This window comes from Lepidothrix coronata, unplaced genomic scaffold, assembly GCF_001604755.1.
Source record: "Lepidothrix coronata isolate B3197 unplaced genomic scaffold, Lepidothrix_coronata-1.0 Scaffold15, whole genome shotgun sequence".
NCBI classification, from domain to species: Eukaryota; Metazoa; Chordata; class Aves; order Passeriformes; family Pipridae; genus Lepidothrix; species Lepidothrix coronata.
In genome coordinates this window covers 1552237-1570240 of record NW_016690195.1, presented here as the reverse complement: position 1 = coordinate 1570240, position 18004 = coordinate 1552237, and the positions used below count along the sequence as shown (strand labels likewise).

Sequence of the window (18004 nt, the reverse complement as noted above, 5' to 3'; positions counted from 1 at the left end):
CAGAGGGACCACTCTAACTCTTAACATGGTATTAATTTCTAGGGACCAACTAAATATTTTCTCCCATGTTAACAGAAACCCAAATACCTCCCCTCATTCCCTCCAGCTCCCTGTATTTTACAATAACAGGCAAAATATAAAGCTACTTGATTAGGGAAAAAGAAAGATTAAAGGGAGGTAACTTGAAGAAAAGAAATGTAAAAGCTTCAATAATATTGCTTTATAACATAAAACATAAACCACAACTCACATAAAAAATAACTCTAGCTTTCAGATTACCTTTTATTTCCCAGTTTTACAGCTTATCTGAAAAAATTTTCATTACATTTAGGTTGCTGAGTATGTAAACTGTGAAAAGTATCCTGGGATTTTTAAGTGGTATTTAATGTGTTTTTTCTTTGTCTCTTTGCCCTTTCTTGTTCAACTTTTTAAAGCCGTTACAGTCTATTTAATAATGTTAATGCTGAATCTGAGAATTTTATTAAAATTCTTAGTACACAGTGTCAGATTCTGTGCTGTGTTTCAAAAGCCTTGAGCATGATGGCAGCTTAAGCTGATCCAATCCCATGCTGATACAGTGCACCTTTTTGCCAAGGCTAATCCTCATATATCTACAGAATAAATAGGCTCAGGGCAATAACCTAGCTGAAAACAATTGCCTGATGACCCAAACATTTTTTTAATTCTTTCAGCTCCCTCAGCCAGTTCACAATACACAAGTACAAACCGCAACACCGTGGAGAAGAGAAGTAGGTCTTTAAACAGTTGAGATTTACAACCTCAGTGGGCACAAAATTCTTTGCCTAAAGACCATAGGTAATGTCAAAAAATCAGCATCACATTCACCCCACTCTGGGCTGCTCCAAAGAAGCTCAGGGAAATGCTTTACTCCTTTATCCCCTTTACTGGGCATGGCTAACCTGCACATCACTTGCTTCAGTGGGAGAGTGAGAGACTTCTCTACTCAAAGAACTCTTCAAACATCTGACATGTTTTCTCTCAGCTGTGGTAAAACAAGAACTGTTTTGAGGAAGAATTAACAGTTTGAAAAATATTTTCAAATGGAAGGAAGGGTTGCTACTGGAGTTAAGGGAAGCAAATAGTTACACAACTTGATCTCAGTGAAGGAGGTATGTTTCAGTGCTGCTTGAAGGGAAAGAGATATGAGATTTCTGAGGGGTTCATTCAAAATGTGCAAAATATTATGAAAAAAAAGGAAAATAAATTAGTCTTCCAAGGGAAAAGATGAGAACAACTGCAATAACCTTAGGTCTCAATAAAAAAATCCCCTATGTATAACAAATATGTAGAATCTAAAGACTAGGAAATATAAAAGCAAGTAATTAAAGATACGGAGTAGTTGAGTATATAAAGTGATAATAGAATATAATGAAAAGTTTAAAAGGATTAAAACTAACCAAAAACCCCAAACAATTTGTTTGATTTTATTTTGATTGGCTTCATCACAGCAGAATTGCAGTTTTTTGGAAAAAAGGAAGTGGACCAAAACTATGTTAAACAGCATCTAAAACCAGCACAAATATAGGAAATCCTAATCTCTCCTCCACTGAGTCACCATAAACATATTACAGCTTTCAAAACTGAGGTTATATGAACTTCATGCATCAAGTTCCGCATACGCCACGCAGCAAATACTAATTTAACCATGTTAAAACAACTACTGAGACAGCAAGAAGTATCAGGAGAACAAGAAAACTCTGAGTTCAGGCTGCTGTTTAACTCAGCCTTGACTTTGCAGAATATACCATAGTTAAGATCACCCACAGCTGAGAAATGCTTTTATAGAACATAGTATAGCGCACAAGCACAACAGAGACAGCAATGCCCTCGTGAAAGTTTTACTTTACAACAGGTATTTACTTCTGACCTTAAGCTGTTTAATGATGGCATTGTAATTAAACAGTCAAAGACATGTAGTACATGCTACAATAAATTATATAAAATATGGTACTGAATACTTCATAGACTCCATTTTGAAAAGATGCATCTCTCGTGCCTGGCTCCCAAGTTCACAGCTAAACTGTCCAACCCAAGAATTTCACAATCTGAACACACGGAGCAGTTTAAAGGGATTCTGGAAATCTAGTCCTAATTTAGTTCTAAATCACACACAGGTGTTAGAATGAATGACATTCGAGTAATGAAACAATCTTAACCCCACTGTAAATTCAAATGCTTTATGCTTCATCTAGGAAAATGACATGTGATTGCCCTAAGCACTAGTTATGACCGGTTTGCACACACAGAACATATTTGCCCATTGAACTGGTACATGAAGGCAGGAGAGATCATTAGTAAAGAACAGACACATCCACAAGGTGCCCACGCTCAGACTGGTTCTCCTCACCACGCCTCGACACTGGAGCCCCTCCCAAACATGTGAGCAAGTTGCCATAATCTTCCGGGTAATACTTGAATGGTTTTGAAAGATCTGTGAAGTCACTCTTTGAAATCTCTGTCTGCCTCTACAGCAGGGCTTTTGTGCACACATAAACACATCTCTGTGAGTCTCCATAAACTAAGTTCATTCCTCCTTCCCACCCCTCCTCATGAAGGACTGGGGTGTTGCTGTCTGAAGAACACAGTTGTGCAAATACCTCAGCCAAGTCAGAAGCCGTGTGCCCAACTGAAAGGAAGAACTTTGCAGATAGAATGTATATTAAGTCCTCAAAACAGAGTTGATAGTAACAATATATCATTGACAAGGGATACTATTTTTAAAATATTTTTTTAATATATGCACTGTTTAAGAATTACAAGACTTTAAAAGATATCTTTATCAATTTTACAGGTTTCACCATTGCTCTGTTTGAATTAATTGGTTATTCCTTTGAATTCATTCTTTATTGGTATTTACTTCATTTTTTTTCCCCTGACATATTTAATAAGGTTTCCAATAAGGCTGCCCTGATTAACAAGTGGATGCTTAAATGACATGATAATGCCATTGCTCTTCAATAGGAATGTTTCTATAAAGTATTCACTTTGCTTTCTGTGAGAAACTGCACGAAGAAATTAAAAATTGTTGCAAGAATCAGATTCTCTGCTACTAAGTGAAAGAAAAAATATAAAGTATGTATGTGTATTGAGAATATGATTAAATCGATGAATTGAAGAGAAAAATAAAGTTGTAAAAATGCTTTTCTTATGAAATTTATTTTATTTTTACTATTACATTATAAGGAAATATATTTCAAATATATGTATTTAGGTAAATTAGATATGTTGAAGATTCTTGTAGAACTCATAAAGAAATTTCAATTAAAAATAAGATTGATAGTTAAAGCTGAACATTTTTAAAGTTGAATTCCAAATATAAATTTAGCTTTGAATAGCTTTTGGTATTAGATAATTAACAAGCTACATTTCTGAAACTAAATGGGCAGTTCCAGCTGTTATTTTACGATTAGTTTCCACTGAGGGTTTTAAATTAATAACTGCTGCAATAGCCTCAAACACGCCAATGTTAATTAGGAGTGGTGTTTCCATGTAATGCTATCCATATACATGAATATTTTACTGGGCGAAAGGTCTAAGCAGATTTGGTTTTTGCCTCTTTACTAAAGATAGGAGAAGTAAGAAATGTAAACCAGGAAAAGACTTCACCTCCAAGCCCTATTCCAGAGAGTGGTACAGGATTCTTATGAAAGATAAAGACGACATTCCTAAGGTCCTTATGCTAAAACAGCATGCGTTCAAGCACAGTAGCAAAGAACAACATTTCGAACTTGCTTTTTGGTATGAATATTTTGATTTACACCCCAGCTCAACAATTATTAAATCTAAATTATTAAATGAAAGATTGCATGTTGAAATTATATGTAGAGAAAATCCTGTTTAAAAAAAAAAAAAAGAAGAAGCTACATCTTGAGGAATAAAACCATCCTGGTCTCAAATCTGAAAAAATTAGTAAATAAATTATAGGAACAAGTTTAAAATCTTCATTGTTACAATTTTTTTTCCTTAACACAGGAAGAAGAAAACTGAAAATGGTGCTAGTGCAACTCTGTTTCACAACCTGTATGCAATAAAAGAAATACTTTTCCTTGAAACACAAAGAATTTCTTTTCTTATAAGTTATTTTCTTACATAACATTCCCTCTGCAGTTTTAACCATTTAGAAAGTTTAGAAAAACTGCAACAGAGATTTTATGATATACTCCTTTTCCCTATGGTACATATGGACATTTTAATAAGCAGTTCACATTTCCATCAAAAACTATGTGCACATACATATTTTTTCACTGATTATCTTTGTTGCTTTTATTCAAAGAAAAAGAAGGAAACTCAGGTCAACTAATTAGCATTAGCTAATTCCTTGTCTACCTACCAAATAAGCTTCAAAGAAGTGTTAAAAAGTAAAGAAGCAAAAGAGAAAATAAGTTTTAATAGAATCTTTGTAACATAATAAACTCTTAAAAGATAATTACTCATATTAGGTCCATATTCTGGAAAACATTTAGTTACTCTAATGCTACAGTTCTATGCAAAAAAGAATAGTTTTTAATTGTCAATTGGTTTGAAAAAGAAAACATCAAAATTAACATTTCTGCTCATACTAATTATAGAAAATTCAGGCTTTTTGTAACAATAATTTCAATGTATAGTTTTTTGAATATAAATTTGTCCCACAGCGATTTAATACTGAATTAAAAAAATATTCCTGAAGAGAAGATGCTTATAGATGTGGGTGCTGTTGAAAAGTTTTGAAAAGCATTTGATTTTCCAAACCACATTTGAAAGAAAAAACAGATTTCCACACAGACTGCTGGCTATGTATGTGCTTCTTTCATAAATTCCTTGCATCATTTTTTCCTTCCCCTCACTCCAGCACTATCAGGACAGACACACAAAATTGTTTATTACTCCTTATTTCACTGAAGGATTTTTGTTAACCAATTATGGGCCTTACATGATTATCACAACTATGTTTCAGACAGAGGTCCTTGAAATAAAGATAAATAGAAGATATTCTATATGGAAAACAACTTTGTTTTGTAATTTATAAATGTTTGAGAGTTGAACAGTGAAAAACAGTAAACTACAAAAATGAAAAGCATAGATTAGATACATTGAAAAAACCATCTAGATACAATAAAAAAAAGACTTGCATTGATAAAAAGTTTCATGAAAAAAATAAGAAAATTTACAGCTATCTTTTCATGAGTAAACTCCACGTGTAACTTTTTTGGGGGGAAGGGGTATGTTTAAAGAATTTCCATTTACATTCACAAATTGGAAACAGTCTAAGGACAGCTTTATGCTTTGATCTATGAAAGATCTACACATGAAAATGACCATGGAACACTCGGAGCTGGACTATTAAGCTTTGATATACGACATGAATGAAATCCTTGGATCTCAAAAATGATGAATCCAGAGCATGGACAACAATTAGATTCTTTATCGGCCAAGCTGAGGAAAGCTTTGGATTGTGTTTACCTAAACTCCCAGAACCTGACAGCTTAGCAATATTATTCCAGATCTTACTAGTAAGACCTTTACAGACCAGCCTCCAGACAGCATGTATTCTCTGAGTGCTTTGTCAGTCATTTCATTTTTGCATTGAAAGTACTGTACCTGAACATTGCTTTACTCTATCTGTTCATGGATACTCCCTAAAATTGTATTAATTAACGTTTTATGATGAGTTTGCTAAAAACAATCATGTTGAGGCTGATCAGCAATTACCTATATAATCGATCAGAACATTTGCACAGTATTTGGCATAACAGGGCCCTTATCCCAATATAAAACTAAATGTCATCTCAATTTCAGCTCTGTGCTGCTTTATATTTAAGCACATCCGTGTATCTACTTGCTGTTATTTTTTCAGTCAGAGAAACAGAATTTCTGTGTCTTGTGATGAAGTTTCCTCAGCCATTTTCCTAATGATAGTATCTAGTTCTGCTGGTAGCTTAGCACAACTAGTGCTACTCATTGTTCCCACCGCTGGCATATACACTTTTTTTAAATTCATTATTTTTTATGTCGTGTTTCCATTAACTAGAAGTGTTCAAAGATTCCACCTACGCTCAGCTTAATTGCACTAAGCACTCTTTGTATATAGAGGAAAATACTGTTGTCATCTAAAAAGGTGACAAAATTTTCTCATAGAATGTGAAGATAATTGTGCAGAAAACTGATTGACTACACACACAGCTGATTAATCACTTCTTTAAGCATTATAATTTATTCATGTTGATATTCTACATTAGTCACTTCAGTTAAAATAAAAAGAACTTAGGAAATGGCAAAAGGAAAACATATGAAGACATACAAAGAAGGAAATGTGGCTTTTTGAATTGTCCTGGAAGATGCTACTCCAGTTTGCTGCAGCCAACTCCATCTCCCACCAAGAAGGGCACCATTCTGGTGCCCTCAGAATTGCTTTATATTCTTAAGTAATTATCAAAAATCTAATAATCTGCTAGGTTTGTTGTCTGGAGAAAGACTTGTGCAACTTGATCTAAATTGTTTGAGTAGGAGGCTAGACAAGGTGAACTAGAGAAGTCCCTTCCAATTTAAATTATTCCATGATTCTATGCTTTCCTTGGACTTTTTTAACAGAATCAGCCACATATCTGCTTTTAGCACTCTCCACATAATACCAATATTTAAGTTTTTAGAGAAGTGCTCACTGCTAATGAGAAATCTTAACTGATGCCCTCCAAAGCAAACAAAGTATTGCTACAAACACCACAACTGCTAAAAGTCTCTGTGTAGTTAAGCTCTTAATTCCTTTATACTAACACTGTAGCAGAAGCATTCCTTTCATGTAGGGTACCAAAGAATCCATAGATGAGAGACCTTTATAAAGATCTTGAGGAAAGAAATTTCAGATGGAATTTTTATACTAGACACCAGAGAACCAAACAAGAACAAATCCAGGTCTGAAAAATGTAACTTTTTGCATTCAGAAAGATGGTTGTTTTTTCCTGTAGTCACAGCATTTATAAGTTTCTCTCTGATGCAATTTCTCTGGTATTGCATAACTGCCCGACTTTCCCTTCATCTGGGCATTAATATGATTTTCCTATCTCAAGATTCTTATTCCTCAAAACTGCTAGACCTCAGTTTTGAAAAATCTGTTTGACCATTCATTTGGCCACTTCAAAAGTTCTAAAACATACAGCACAATCACACAAGTAAGAAATGACCACATCATCTTTTTTTTTTACAGCCTGCGGAGTCATGTACAAGCAGCAACCTCCCCATCTCCCAGTCCCAAATTTAATATGATCAGGTAGTTAAAGCTCACAAAAATGTAGTTCTCTCCTTCACTGCTTAGCAGAAACTTCATTTAATCTGACTCCTCCACAGTTTAAATTAACTGCTCTTCCCACTCTTTAGCCAGGTTAGGCAGCTGCTTGACTTGCATCCTTATTCAAAACCTCCTTTATTCTGCTCCCTGGCCGCATACCAAGGCCTTCTGGTATCTACAAGAGTACCAATCAACGGAACTGGCAGTTTCTTGATGGGAACATACAGTTCTGGTCATATTTGTGGAAGACAAACACACCTTACCTGGAGCTGGGGTTTAAGAATGAGAAAATCATGAGAAATCATTAAAACAAGCAAAACAGCTTCTAGGATTTAGCAGATGAAAAAAAACCCTAAAAAAGGGATATTGTCTCCTACTGTGACCAGCTAAAACTGTGTCAGTATACTTCTTTCAGAAGCCCTAAATTTACTGTTATGGTGCATGCATCTTTGTTTACTATGTGTATTAACAGACAAAACTATATTGGTCCATTTTCTACTGGAAGAAATACTTTTAGACTCATTTTTACATGGCATAGGAAAACTGAAGTTACTATGTCAATACATTTCTTTCCAAATTCCAATAATCACCTGAAAAAATATTTGTTCCCAAACTTTTGAGGCATGTTATTTTTCCAACATTCCATTTTCAGTTTAGTTCTCTCTCCAACTTAGCACATAAGCTAATTTTCCTAAGACATAGATGGAGTCAATTCAGCTTACAGGCCAAAAGTAATCTGGTTTATTTAGTATGACCTGCAGCCATACCAATCTTACCTTTCATGCTCTGGCATTCTGTTAATGATATACTAGCACATTCAGTTTTTATATAAATTTAAATTTATGGGATAAATTCAAAAGATATTTGGAAATGATATTCAGCCTCCAGCCATGAAAATGTTTCTCAGCCTTTTCTAAAAGAGCAGTTTCTAAATGAGAAGCAAAAATTCTTTTCATGAAGCACTACAAAAGTGATATTAATTGCACGTTGTTGTAGTTCAGGCCTAAACAGAAGACTGTTTAAACCAAAGTGACACCGCAAATTAAGTTCGTATCCCCACTCCAGAAACACTGTAAAGACAGTGGTTCAGACAACAATCAATTTTCTTTTATTCTATTAAAAGCAGCAGCAGCAAATTAGAGAATAGCGGTTGGAAAAAGACAGAAGATGACATGTTGGGATTATTAGAACACTGTAGCAGCTAATTCTTCAGTAATCAACAGGCTGCTGTAATTTAATTTTTTTTTGAGTCTCTTAAACTGGATACCATACTCCTTGTATCTCTGTTAATATTTACTAAGAAATCTTTCACCTAAGTACATGAACTACACATTGTGAGGGTTTGCTCATTTTACTAATTGATTTTTAAGCATTCTGTATTAGCTCCAGGTTTTGCTATCTAGTACCATCTACGATGGGCATGCTAAAAGGGAAAACACTTTTTAAGTTAACAAATCTCATATTTGGAGAAACAAACACTAACATTAGGCCTAACATCATGTGTTAATAATATCCAACTGTTTGGGTTTTTTCCCTTGAATACAGACTGTATGTTCTGCCCAACAATATAAAATTGTATTATTTTATTTAAAAAATCCCAACAAAACAAAACAAACCGAAAACTTCCAAAAGCAAAACAACAACAACAACTGAAAAATGGTGACATTAAGTCCACTCAAAACTCCAGCAGTCTAACAGCAGTGACTGCCATGTAAGAAAGTGAACAACTATCTTCTCTACCATGGTCCTGTAAGTACACTTTGATCTGGATCAAAGAATATGTAATTAGAAAATGCATCTAGTTCAACCCCAAATCAGAAGCTTAATACTTTTATTTAAAAACCAATTCATTTATATTGCTTGAAAGTGTTGAAGTTCACTTAAATGGATCAAAATAGTAACCTTCTTCCCAAAATCAAAGGACCACTCACTACCAACTTCAATATTGTCCCATGAAATGCTGCAAAGTAACTCGACACTCTGTTCCAATATATCTTAAAAACAATAAAGCTAGTATGATTGGATGATTATAGAAAGAAAGACCTAGTCATTTGAAAGATGCTGAGAAATTAGAAGAGTGGTCATTGAAGCAGTTAGAGGAAATTACTAAAAATGTGAGACATTTCTCAGAAAAAGACATAGGAGGCATGATGTTGTGAGACTGGTTGCAAAAAAGCCAGTAACACTCAAGACAAGAGAGGTCCTTGGCCCAGCACGTATTTCTATTTTACCCATTTGGTGTCTTCATTTCTGAAGGAGAACTGGAGCACATTGTAACTGTATAAAACTATGAAAATCAAATAAAAACTGCACAAATCTAGTCTGGAACATTTATGTATATAAGACACAGAGGGTCATAACGCAAAATGCCACCAGCACCTTTAAGTAATTGGGTGATTTGAAAAGCACTGAATTTCTGCATTTCAGGTAAAGAAACAGGTGCAAAGATATCAGACTCAAAAATGCACAGCTTCACTGATTTCACTGGTTTGTAATGTGCATACAAGGAACACCACAGTTTCCCTTGGTGACTGAAACGACGTCACAGAAGCTGGAAATTACAGATTCCGCTTTATAATCAGGGATTTTCCTGATGAATTTTTCGTTGCTATGAGAAGAGTGGAACCTACATTTGGTTCTCTAACTTCTCAAAGCAGATATCAGACTGTCTCCTCAGACAGAAAGGGCAGAAGCAGGAAGAGCCTGTACAAATGTCAGGAAGATCTCTTTCATCTGTGGGCAGGGGACCCTGGACCAGGGTCTGCCACCCAAAGCTGCTGCTAGTGCCAGGCTGCAAAATTTCTTCCATGAAAGCTCCATAATACAATAGATACAATGCTCATTTCAAAACAAAAGGGGAAAAAAAAGGACAAACTACTATAACTAAACATACAAGGAAAGCCATTAATTTAAATGTTTCCACATGGAAATATGAAGAAAAAGACATTCTTACAACTTCTAAGTGATCAGAAGTAAAACTGCAGATATTTCATGGTCTCCTAAAAATTCTAGTCTTGACAAAAAGTAAAACTTGCTGTCATTTTCTAGGCAGTAAATGTTTTACTGCTGGGAAAAGATTTTGATGTTTGTAATTTCTATTGAGGAGCGCTATGAAGTAGTTAAAAATATTGCCACATCTGAAAAACAGACCAACGGGAAGTATAAGACACTTGTTCATCTGTATTTCTGTGACTTTTCTCACTTGGTATTATTTGCAACCATACTTTCATGTCTGGCAACAGTGCCAACTCTACTAAGGATCATATATTACTTTTATCATGCTGATTACATATGTTCACCAGTTTTGCTGCCTATATATGATTAGTGTGGTTTGCACATACTTAGTGACACAATCCAGAGCATGACATTTTCACAGAAAATGTGTTTACTGGAAAGAGCTCCTTAGAAGTTTGCATTCCTTTCAGCTTTGATCTACATGACATGAAGAATCCTACAGTTTGAATATATGTTTACCATTTATATTATTAAGATCTATCTCCTTCACACTATATGGCTACTGAACACTTTGGTAGTCACAAAAAATTTCCTTTTCTCTTAGGTGAACTTAGTAGTAGCTGAATAAAAGAAAGTCTCTTAAAATGTTCTCATCTGTGAGCTTAAAATTCATAATGACTCAACATTTAAATTCTGTTATTCATCAGCACTTCACAGCAGAATTTGATTTGTCTAAATGGATTTGAAAGCCCACAAGTGAAGAAAATCAGAAAAACCTGGTTTTGAATATCAAAAGGTTGTATGTGAAAAGTATTTTTACAGGCTGCACGTACCCGTTTTATTGATCAATTAACTTCTCCCAGAATGAATTTTTCCGAGACCATATTTGAAAAGTCAAACCCCTCCCCCAACACTTACTGATAAATGTCTTTTCTGAGCACAGCTCTGCTAAGAGGGTTGTCAGCCTGAGGAGCCATAGAGACAGATCCAATCTTGAGAACCAAAGTGTCTTCTTTAATTGCCGGATTACCTGTAGTTAGGAGAAGAGAAAAATATGTTTCATTAAAAGTCAAATGCACATGGCAGGAACACTGAAAAACTATTACCTTAAATAAAATGAACATAAGAACATTTGCTAATGGTTCGATTTTGTTCAGAAGCACCATTATATCAATAGCTCTGCTGTGATACATTTAATTTCCCCAGAGTTTTATGGCACCATTGAATCCTGGTCTGTGACTTCTCATTTTCTCTGATGCTTTTTTATTATTATTAATTTTTTTCTTCCAAAATTACTTTTTCCACAGACTTCTTTGAAATCTGTTTGTTTGTCAAATAATTATTTGCTGAAATATAACATGTAAACTACTATAAATCATGTATCCTTTTTATTAAAGGCCTAGATCCTTTAGATGTAAAACACTGCAGGTTATTGCAATATAACCATCCTAGTAGCATTTGTAATGGGCTGCAGCATACATGAAAAGTTCAAACACAAGGACTGAAACAAGAGAATCTGAAATCTGACACATATACAAAGAACAAGATGTAGTACTGGACAGTAAATTTCACATCAGTAACAAAATTATTCCAAGAAGAAAAATCTCTGCTTTCCACTTCATCTCCATCATTTTCAAATTTCATCCACATGTACAGTTTCTTAGTTTTAAAAGCAATGGTGGTATTAGACTGAAAACCAAAGTTCTACCCAGAAATAAACTAGCACCACGTTTTCTTGCAGTAAATTAACTCTGTCAGCAGACAGACAAAGCACTTGGATAAGGTTGTGCTCAGAAGACTCCATAGGAACTAGGAAGCTCCTGAGAACATGCAATGCAAGTTCAGAGTTCATCACATGAAGGGAAATGATTCACTGCAACACCTGTGTGATAAGTAGCAAGGGTGGAATGACATCACACTTGTTCCCCCATTCAAGGAAGTTCTGGAAGACTCTCATATGAGTTTTAAAAACAAAATTATAGTAGCAGAACAGAGTTTAAATATTTTACTTAAGAGTGAAATGCTTGGTGTGGAAAGAACAAGCAAAATCTATAAGCTTAAAAAATGGCCATTCAGACCCATGAATGTCTTGGTGGAAAAGATACCATGTTTTGCAGCTAAATGTGTATGTAGACATATTTGTATTTTTGAACAGATCTAAGAAGTCACAGAATTCAGAGAAATTTCAAGATATTTTGAAACTATTGTAGGGAATACCACAGTAAACATGTGGCAAAGCAGGAATGCAAATTCTGATGCACAACTAAATCAGAACACAAGTGATTTACTTAAAAGAACCTCATCTACTTACAAAATAAAGTCAAATCCTTTAGTCCCCCCAAAGCAAAACAAAACTATTTAAAGATGGTTTGGTTGCCAGAACTAAGGTAGAAAGGTTAAGCGGATGAGAACCCCCTTTTTTGACTAAATTTGAATCCGTATTTTCAACTTTAAGACAAAAAAAAAAAAGAGTAAGGCATTGTGCTAAGTTTTAGAGTATCACCACTGTACACTTGTGTGTTGGATTTTTTCTTTCCAACACTCACATAAGAAAAAGGAGTGAAGGTATTAAATACACATTAGATTGTAATTGCAACTTAATTAGGTGTAAATGTCTTATTCTGAGAAGTGGTTCCTAACAAAATATATCTTAGGATAAGAATTTTAATTTGTCTCTGACAATTAGCAAAGAAAAATAAACACAGGACTACTCATTACGGTCTGTACTGGGTAAGTATTTCAGGAGTTTTTTTCAAGACAAGGCATGGACCTTTTGTGTACAGTTTCCTGTAGGTCAATAAATTAAGTCAATCTTAAACCAGAAAGAATTACAGGCATTAATATGTTCAGCTGGTTTTTAATGAGTGGTAATGAGTCATGACTTCATGTGATGAATTCACATATCCATTCACTAACCCATATTTTTCAAAATATGGGAATAATGTAGCAAACATAATGACAGTCATTACAAATATTAATAACTTCGAGGGGAAAAACATCTACACTACACAATGTAAGTACAATCTAGGAAAGTCTTAGTGACTCAAGTGTAATAATGTTGTTCATTATTTCACTTGGTTTTAGGCACTGATTTCAGTCGTCTTTTTGCTGAGCTGAAGACATTATGCCCTTTTAATCCTTTCTTTTAAGGCTTTTCTCCAGCACTTAATCAATTAACATTTGTGATGCTTTTCAGCAACCTCTTTGCTTCTATCAATACCCAGTTTTATAACAGAAAGCAAATTGGACATTATATTTCATCATCTGCCATATGCAGACGTACAGCTCTCACCCTTATTTCTTTTCACTAAGTTCACTGTGACCCTCAAGCTGTTTTCAGCCACTGTTTTCAGGATAGTCTCTCCAGCCCTGAAGACACAGTCTGCATAAACTGTTTCCTTGATATATAACTTCAGCTTCGGAAGATTTAGTATATTTTCTACATGCAGTGATGTAAGGACAGTGACCCAGATGCATGGCTTTGGGAAATTCTTTGCAACATTTGCTGATGCTATTTACTTTCAGAAATACCAGTTTCATTTATTATTCCCAATTGACAAGTTTTTGTGGGTTTTTTTTAGCCTTCTGGTTAGCCATTTTTAATTCATTTAACATTTCCACAGATATCATATGGGGATGTATTTAAATTAAATACCACAAGAAACAATGTCAAACTCCTTACAAAAGTCTAAGCATATCAAATCTTTGCAAACATTTTATCAACTAAGAATTGAAACCACAATGAAGAATGGAAATCAGATGTGTTTAACAAGACTAATTTTCCATAAAACCATGTTTATTGTTATGTAACAAATATGTAATCATTTATTAACTCAATTCTGTAATATTTTTTCCTATAATCTCCCTGAGGGAGAGCAATAAAACTACCTGTCTTAATTTTATTTGATCATCACACTTTTCACTTTACTAGATATACCTTCAGTTGTCTAAAACCTGGTTTTCCAAGGTGTGTTAAAAATTAGCCTCAGACGACTCAGATCCCTGAGCACAAGCTACTCAGCCTGACTGATTTGAAACGTTAATAGTAAGCAAGGAGGATATTACAGACCATATGTTATGACAGACTTCAAAGTAGAGAGTCATGCTCATGTGACAAGAATATATCACTTCTACAAATGCAGGACATACGTTTATTCAGTATGCCGCCTTTTCTTTTTCACTATCAACAAATTTATCATGTCCTTTCTAGAGATTCCCTATATTTTGCTCCTAGTATGTACTAAAGAGTTGCTATTGTCCTCAAACCAGCCAGATGTGGATTTTCCATCTCTACCACTTCTTATCAGTTTTTTGCAATTTACCATTTTTATTTATAGTCTTCTGCTATTCAGTAATTCTTGTTCCCATTTGTTATATATTGCTTTTATATATTTAGTTAACTTTACTTCATTGCTAAGTAAGTGTGGGCTGTTGGCCAGAGCTTGAAACACCACCTGATGTATTAACAAATCAAACTTGGAGAAAGCAGCATTGCTTATTGCCTAGGATAGAATGCTGCCCTCAAATCTACCACAAAAAGAAATGTTAATTTGGTGCTGCTGCAAAAACCATGCCACTAAAATATTATAAAATTGTGTGGGTGTAGTCATGCATGCATGTAAATTCCTCAGAAGAAAAAACATGATTTTGATTATTTCATAGTGTTTGTCTACCACAGTTCATTGTGCAAGTTTGGTTTTGGACTGCATGAAAAAACAGATTTGCTTTTTTATTTTTAACTCTACATGTAAAGTCAAAATTACATGTGGTTTTGGGGGGAAGGATAGTATTCATTTTCATAACTACTGGTGTGCACAAGGTATGAACAGCAGACTAGAAGAGAAACTGAAATAATTTTTCTACTTCTAGTGCAGTGATTACAAATCAAAACACATTAAGTCTGATCAGATTGAAAATCTCTCCTAGTCAATAGATGATGAATGAGGTCTTATGGAGGCATACCTCCACAATATGTAACACTTCCCTGACCTAGCACACCAGTGATGTGGGTCATATTCAACTCCTGCTCCTTATTACTGTTTCTAATTTCTATTGTTCTTGAAGACAATAAGTAGGAGAAGAGAGAAGCAATCTATTTCATGTTCATAAACAAAGGAGACTTTGGGAAAATCTAGGGTGAAAGAAGAAATGAAAAAACAGTACTGATTTTCAATTCTGTTCCTCGCATGTATTTTCAAGTAAGAGATAGCAACAAGACACGTTTTTTTTAAAACATCTTTTTAATGAAATATACAGCTCCAGAGCTACAAAAACATACTTTTAAAAAAGATTTCCTTGACAGCATGCCCTAGAACTCCCTTCCAACTAGAATCATAGTTCTTTCTTGCTAACACAGCCAGTCTAATTTTATCTTCCTGTGTTTTCAGCATTCCCAGTTGGAAAATTGTAGAGGATGCTGGCAAAAAAGTGATCTATGTAATTTCTCACTGTCTGCACTTCTTGCAATTAGGTTATGAGAAAAATCTAAAGACTATACTCTTAGGACTAAAAAAAAATCTAAAGACTATACTAATTGTGTGTTGTCATATATAATGGTAAAAAAACTCCCTCCATACCTACAGAACTAATGTAAACATATCATGATACCAGTAAAACACTACTTTTTTTTTTTTAATCTCTAGAAAAATTGTGAGAAGTGAATGCACTCTTACTAGCTGTTACATGGTGTAATTTTAACGTTAGCATCTCTTTATTTATCTATAAAGATTGTAATAGGGATGGAAATACATTTTTACATACGAAGAGAGAACAATTTCTTACAGGACAAGTATTATCCATAGATCAAATAGCTATTTACAAACAGCTTATGCTACCCAAACTCTGTAAATACCTGAAAGCCTGTTCCATAAGAGAGTCAGAATAGCTTCAATTAAATGATAAACCATATCATCTGTTGGGCATCAATCACAAGGTACACTTTAATAACATTTTCCAAACTGAACTAGAATACCCAGTTGCTTCACTACTATACGGTTTTCCAGGTGTCAATTCCCACAAGAACTATGGCTCCCTGATTATGCTCCATTGCCAGAACACGTGTCTATGAAGACTGATAACAGTGTAATGAGAGCTGACACAGAATCATCACTGCAGAACTAGGTTAAGCTCCCTTTCCACAATCCTTGACCATTTCTTATAATGTAAACTCTTTAGGTACCAGGAAAGCAAGGATCAAATAAATACCCAGAAGAACTTTTGTGTAAATCTGCAGAGCAACAGCATGAATACTAGATGTTTTCTAACTATGACTCTTAAAACTGAAGCAATGGTCAGCAACTTAACTACAAGTATTTGTCTACAACACTGAACAGCAAAAACTCTCCAACATAAAATACTGTACCTTCTGGATTATGACGATCTTCCTCATTTTTGGGAAAGAAGACTCTTATTACACCAGTGTTGATATAAATCAGAGGCAAGTTGCGGGAAGTTAGAGCATGAGTCCTCATAGGTTGGCCTGGTGACTTTCTTTTCTCCTTTTGACTCTTCGGCAACCTGGCTTGAAAAATGCTTGCAATGGCATTAAGCAAAGGAAAACAGAGGACCACATCAAAGGCCTGAGCAGAGAGAAGGATCTCATGGAGAAAGTGAGGAGAACCATCAGTGTGACCTTCTGACAATTTATGGAATGTTCTTCGTTCATTTCTTGATATCAGTTTGTGCCGGACGTTTTTTGTCACAGCTTTGGTATAAGTGAGAGAAAGAAATCCATGTTGCTGGTGTGAACCATCTAAAAGTTTTGCAGTTGTCTGTTTCAAGGAAAAATAAATAAATAAATAAACAGCAAAAACATATGTGCAACATTCATCAATTACCATATTCTCTGCTAGTTAGGTTGTTTAGTGTTCTATATTTTCTAATAGCTTTCCAAAGTTCATTAATAGTAAAAAACCCCAAAACCTTTCTTTTTTTTTTTTGGAATTAACAATTTGTTCACACCATGTCCACACTTCTCTGCATTGGGTCAGCTAAAACTATGAATTTCTGAACTTTTTCTTTTCTAATTACTTAAGTTGCATGAAACTCAAATCCAACCAGACAAAAAAATCCCATGTATTTAAGCATCTAAATTTACCAAATCTTTTTGATACTTTTTAACACAGTCATATATTTTGATTTCTCCTTCATTTTAGGCATTTGTAGATCTTACTCTCTTTGCATTGTTCCTTCTGTGTGTGCAAAAAACATAGGTGCTAAAATATCACTTGAGTGCTGAGACAGCTTCATTCTATTTAAACATGGGTGTGTAAACCACCCATAGTCAACTAAATAAGTATTGAATCAGTTTTGCCTCATCAACTCTGAGTATTAAAGGAAAATAGCTGTACCACATGCTAAAAGCACATCACTTAAATGTACAATGCATTGTACTTTAGAAACTGCAGATTCCTTCACTTAAGACAGATTTTTCTAGTTGAAGATGACAGCTAGATGCTTAGCTCCCAGAACATGTATAATGCAGTTTGCATATTATCTTTGAAAGTTAGTTATAGAAAAATGTAAAAAAAAAATTTTAACAATGTTATAAAGATTTTAATAGAATTCTTTACTATTGTTTAAATATTACCTTTTATCATATGAGCACAAATGAAAGTAACACATTTTGCAAGTTGTTGCTTCTTTCAGCATCTTAAATTTGATTAAATTAAATTGATTTCAAACACTTTTAACAGAAAAACAGGATATATAATAAGGATATATATATAAGGATATATATCCTTAATAAACAGGATACATAGCTTA

General features: G+C 34.3%; 1 protein-coding gene across 5 annotated transcripts in view; it reads right to left on the bottom strand.

The window, feature by feature from the left end:
• The window catches only part of VPS13B (vacuolar protein sorting 13 homolog B), a 429201-nt gene that overhangs the window by 168058 nt on the left and 243139 nt on the right, over window positions 1-18004 (bottom strand). For all 5 annotated transcript variants that reach the window (XM_017806398.1, XM_017806401.1, XM_017806402.1 and 2 more), the window contains exons 29-30: window positions 16602-17010; window positions 11159-11270 (exon numbers count right to left, since the gene is read on the bottom strand). In XM_017806398.1, coding sequence (XP_017661887.1) covers window positions 11159-11270; window positions 16602-17010 — 521 coding nt within the window. The remainder of the gene's footprint in view (window positions 1-11158; window positions 11271-16601; window positions 17011-18004) is intronic.